The 5,745-nt window shown below is 40.3% G+C and overlaps 1 protein-coding gene across 1 annotated transcript; it reads left to right on the forward strand.

Annotated features, from left to right (window-relative positions):
- Positions 1 to 1,627: 1,627 nt before the first annotated feature.
- CTXN3 (cortexin 3) lies at positions 1,628 to 4,340 on the forward strand. The gene is given in 2 exon segments (XM_074856350.1): positions 1,628 to 1,728; positions 3,288 to 4,340. A coding segment is annotated over 1 exon segment (282 nt). The 5' UTR covers positions 1,628 to 1,728; positions 3,288 to 3,334; the 3' UTR covers positions 3,617 to 4,340.
- The last annotated feature ends 1,405 nt before the right edge of the window (positions 4,341 to 5,745 follow it).

A 5,745-nucleotide genomic window follows, 5' to 3' on the forward strand; every position in this document is an offset into this window, starting at 1 on the left:
TGCACACATAGATTATGTATGTCACAGTTCAGTCTGGATGTCTTCAATAGTTTCTTGAGCTACCCGTTCCTCACCATTTTGAAAGATGAAGGGCCAGCCAGTGCTAATCTGTGTGTACCTCCGTCTGTATTGGAACAATTTATGGCCACTGAAAGGTCAGCTCCAGAGCTTCTGTATCTCAGAGGATTTGTGCCATATTGCAGCTACATGGATGGAATGATATGCAAGTTTATGAACAGGTAGGATACAGAAATTGGCAAAATGGGTATAAGTAAGATTCTACTCAGCAAACTGAGTTGCAATTTCCTACAGTCTGTTTGGCTGCAACTACTCACCAACAGACAAGTCTTTCACAGTAAGAACATAAATGTATGGGTGTTGATACACAATGCAATTTATGTTTACATGGTAATAAAGGGGGGGCAGTTTAAACAATGGAACAAAGCCAAATGTAATTGTAAATATGTTGTTCCTAGAGGTGCAGATCTTAAAGCCATTCTTTCTGTTAGCCCTATTGTTCTCAAAGTAAGAAGCTTTAAACTGTTATCCCTAAGGAAATCATTTTAACATACAGCAGTTTTCAGTTAAAGTGAACTTTGAAGCAAATGAAATGCTGAAAGCACAGAAAGACCAATCAAAGGTGCTTTGAACAAGTTTAACTCATCAGAGTCCTGAGAATTTGTATCTCATACAAATGTGTAGATAGCTCTATCAACTAATTAATCCAATGACATTTTAACTTCAAAAATCTTAGGGGCTTGACCAGAAAAATTATCTTTTGGTGACATTTGACCAGGCCCTATGCTCATAGTTCAGCTACTGGTTTGTGGGTGGGCACCTGAAACTATATGAAGACTATTAAGGCTTAGGATGTGCCAAGGACTAACCTGTCCATTCAATGCCACTAACGATATGCAAGTTTTACTCTGTTTCTTTATTTCTTTAAAAATGTAGTATCTTAGACTGTAAGCACCTCAGGGAGAGCTATAACTGAATGACCTAATGGATGTGTGCACACTGACATATCCATATCCTGATATGGATAGAGTGATGTGCAACTGTGTACTTATTAAAGGATTAGACACATGTGCAAAGAACCCATTACAGAAAGTAATAGAAGTGGGCACTTCTACATTAAAAAAAAAAAAAAATCAGGGCTAGTCATTTAAGTGAAGGATAATCTGTTTGTTCTGTCAGTTATGATTTAATCTGAGATGTGAGGGGAAAAAAAAAGAAGCATTTCTGCACCTAGAGGAATCTTGGTTACATCAACAAACTTTTAAACAACCTTGAAGATTTTCCACCCATGCTATAACCTGGCTTAACATTTAGTGATTGGAACAAGCTGAAAAGGATCACATTCAGGTTGTGTTGTTATTATTACTATTATCTGGTTTCTACCACTTCCCTTGTTATGATATGTATGTTTTATTTCTTTTTCCTGCATAGATACCTTTGTGCTGAAATGGGGATACCAATAGTGTGCACCACACTCATGCTTTCATCTCTTGCCTCTTGGGATCTGCATTAGAGGTGGATCATTGAGCAGAAATCTCTCTCATGCCATGGGGAATGCCTCTCATTGCAGCTCCTCAGCACCCTCTTCCAGGCTCCTGTCCTCCCTGTCAGGCTTTGATCAGTACCACCAAGGTGGGATGGAGTTCAAGCACACTGGCGGAACTTTTGCGAGGAGTGTAGAGGTTCTCATGCAAGAAAATACAGCTTAAGGTATGTTGCCATGTACGCTCTGTAGAGTCTCCTAGATAGGGAATGTTTCCAGTTGAAAAGAGTCTGTGGTGCCCAATGACAGTAGAGCTCTGCTGACACAACAGGAAGTGATGGGCAGGGAGGAAGATGTGGGGCTGATAACTCCCTTACACCAGTTGCTCCAGGTGAATGACCAGAGGCCAGGAGTGTGGAAGCTCACGTTGCCGTGCCAAGGTGCTTCCAAGCCTAATGACTTATGCGTATAGATACACCCAATTAATATCTTTAGCTAATTAACTTCTCCTTTCAAGTACCCATGTGCTTGTATAAGTGGGGATAGTTAAACAGCATTTTGTCACAAAGAAAATGGTTAATGATCTCATTTAAGTTTTAGCTTGCAAAAGAAGTGGTATAAAGAGGTCAAAGGATGCCAGGTATTGTGCCTTTTTCTGGAGACAAATTGCCTGCCCCCCAAAGCTTGCAATTATTCAGTGTAATGAGCACACACAGAAGGCTGTCTGGAAGCCCAAGGCTCAGAAATACATTCCATTCAGCTTCGCAATGTAGTCTTAGTATTTTACTGCATATAATCTATAGCATAAAATCTCTTTTCCTGAGGACACTTTACAGGTAATTTCAGAGGTGCAGATGACTAGGCCTAAACTGTGGCATCCAGCAATGCTTCCCTCTTGCTGGAAGTAAAGTCCTGTGTGCAAGTGAGGAGGAAGTAATAGCAGGCAGACACCCAGACAGACAGTCAAGGGAGCAGATGTGCCAGGCAGGCGGTAGCACAGCATATGCTCTGCTGTCTAGAAACAGCCAAGTTCAGTCCTAAATCCTGGTGATGCTCTTGATGTGGCAGAGCTGGTGACATAAAAAACATTTTCTTGCTGACTGTGTTTGTAAACCTGATTCTGATTTTAAGTAAGAATAGGAAACATTTGACCTTGAGCTAAATTACCACTTGACTTACTTCAGGCTGCTTTCCTAAATCTTCTTTCATTCAAATGCAAATTATTTATGCCTTTTCTTCATGCAGTGTTACAGGCACTGAATGGTTTCTGCCTTCCATCATGGGGACACATGCATTTTATTGGCCTGCAGTGGATAGTGGTCCATCCCACCTCAAAACATTTTTGATGTATAAAACCGTAACTACATTTGGTTTTCAAACCCCTCTCCGCTAACTTAGCGTAGCATCAACTGTAGCTCATCTGTCCTGCAACAAGGCATGCAATTTACCATTTCTGTGGGCTACCCACTGGAGCAGTGTGATTAAACCCCTCATTTTTCCCCTTGCAGGAAACAAATGTTCTGCTCCAGTCCCAATGATGTAGTAGGTAGGGAGAAGTTACTGCCAGTTTAGGGTGTAATGATATTTAATATCAGTGGCTGGATTCTGCACTGCCACAAAACAGTACAGGACTTCTAAAAGGTCTCTTATATATGATGCAGGGACAAGCAGACCTGCTGTCAAGTTCTTTTCCATCTCATTTTTTCTGCATTAGGAGAAAGTTGCATTGAAATAAACAAACCAAAGACCTACTCACAGTTAACATTGCTTCCCCCTTACCCTACAGATAGCAAAGTGCATCTAAATGGCTTCTGTTCTGACCTCAGCATACTGATGTTGAAAGGAAGGCAGCTGTGGGATTACTTGTTTCATCTTCCCTGTATGATGGATGGAGAGATATTCACTGCCACTTTGGTGCCATCTGGGAACATGACACCAAATCCCATCATGACCATAGAACAGAAAACATTTGCCTTTGTGATTTTATTATTTATTTTCCTGGTTATCCTCATTGTTCACTGCTTCTGAATTCTTCTCGACCCCTACCAGAGTATGCCAACCTCAACCTGGGCTGATGGACTGAAGAAAGGCCAGTTTTACTATGCTCTTGCTTAGAGACTGAGAATTATGGAGGGTTATTTAGCACTCTGATAAAGAAAAATCCTGGAATGTCTCTTAACTTTGTTTGTGGTTTACATTTTGTCAAATATTGTAGGAATTGCAACATACAAATATGCACACAATGAATCTGATTTTAATTAAATACCAAAGCAAGTTAAACTTTTGATCATAGCTTAATGAATCTCCTTGTTGGGAAAAAGATAAAGGTTGTATTAGCAGAAATTTTCTTCCAAACACATTGGAACAATATGTAGTGTATGTTGTCTCTTATAGCCAGCTAAGAGACACTAGAGCATGTCTTCTCTTGTCTTACAAATGAGGTAAGAATGTGTTTTTATGATCTGTATGTAGTAAATTAGCTTTTCAACCTCCACAAGACTCTTCTTACTGTATCTCCCATGCTCTGAAGACAAGTGAGGAAGCTTCCCATACTGTAAGATAAGATTGAAAGAGCTAGAAAACTTCAGGAGAAAAAAATTCCTCCATATTTTCCCAGATATTCAATAAAATGCTCTTTCTTAGCATTAAGCAATGATTAAGCTACTTACCACTAACAAATCACTGACTGCAATTTTTTTCTGAATAAGGTATGTAACGATTTTGGCCTATCTTTGTGTTTTTGTGCCCAAACTGATTTCTATTAAGGTAGGTTTCTGCACTGGTCTTACAACAACTTATGCAAACAAATTTCAGTCTTGCATGTATTTCAAACTCGGCATTTCCAGCATTCACTCAGTCTGTTTATTTGGTGTGTAGGTCACACTGCACTGTTTTTGTTTCCCAATTGGATGACTGGAACATTAGTGCTAAGAATCAATAAATAATCACCACCCTCTTTGCCTATAAATGTCTTTGAATGTATTTATACAATGAAAATCTATTCCTAGAAGTTAGCGTAAACAAAAATCTATCATCTGCAGGATTGATCAGGGAAAGAAAGACTTAAAAGATTGCATAAAATTTAGTAGAACTACTTAAAGTCTAAGTGGATGTTTGCAAGCATTGTTTAGCAACACTGAAATACTATAGTGGTAACAACATTTGATATACTGACAGGAGGGAAAAGGCCACGGTCCTAAACACAGAAAAGTCTTGAAAAAGGTCCTAGTGCTGCTGGGCTTCTTAAATATTTAGTGGAGTGGGGAAGGGAAGGCACTTGTTGGCTATTTTCAGACAAAGCTTTACATTTAGCTATTTTACTTGTACTATAATAATGACAAGCAGTTGGGAAGTTTTCCTTTGTGCTTTGGTTTGCAGCCTGTAAATGGAGAAACAAAGCCAGCCCCATAGCTGGTACAGCAGGGGCCATGCTGACTCATCCGAGCTGAGGCTCTGACTAGCCGTGGCACTTAGAGCTGTTTATTTCCCTTTGCTGCTTGTCCTGTCCATCAGTTAAAGGTTGCAGCTATTTGTAGCAGAGACAGTGGAAGGAGAGGTGTCTCTGCACGCTGGCTGTCACAGAGTGCCAAATGCAACTCCCTGATGAGTTCACAGGAAGAAGCTGGGCCATGATCTGTCAATGCTGAAATACAAGCACAGCTTGTTGCAAGGGTGGTAACCTTCAAGATGGAGTGGGCAGAAGAGGACAGAAACACAGCTATGTTCTCCAGAAGCCATGAGGTACTGGCTTTAGCTACCCATATGTCAGTGCCAGGGAACCTAGATCAAAGCAGACTCAGACTTTCAGATCATTTCCCAAAGGCAACAACAGTGTGGCATACACAAAACATTCCTGTTGTTGCACCAGTGCTGCCTAAAAACAACGTGTTGTCAATATTTATGAAGCAGCAGTAACAACATTTCTCCCTGTGGCCTGGGATTTCTCTCCTGTGTCAGGGTCTGTTTCTTTGAAGACTCTATACATTTTATTTTCTTTTAACAGAAGAAGACTTTTTCTCATAATTGTATCTAAAGAGGGAGGTGATGACTCTGGTCAAGGGACTGTGTTCAAGTGAGGCAATTTGATTCTTGTGTGGAGTTTGGAAGTTGCTAACTGAGGACTATTTTGGAGGCTGAGCCAGCCAGCATCTCTGGTATGTTTGGAAGCATTCCAAGGAGATATTTTTGTAAACCACTGGGATAAGTCAGTCTATTAAGAGGAATTTAATACTGCTGGGCAGTTG

This window comes from Strix uralensis, chromosome Z (genome assembly GCF_047716275.1).
Source record: "Strix uralensis isolate ZFMK-TIS-50842 chromosome Z, bStrUra1, whole genome shotgun sequence".
NCBI lineage: Eukaryota > Metazoa > Chordata > Aves > Strigiformes > Strigidae > Strix > Strix uralensis.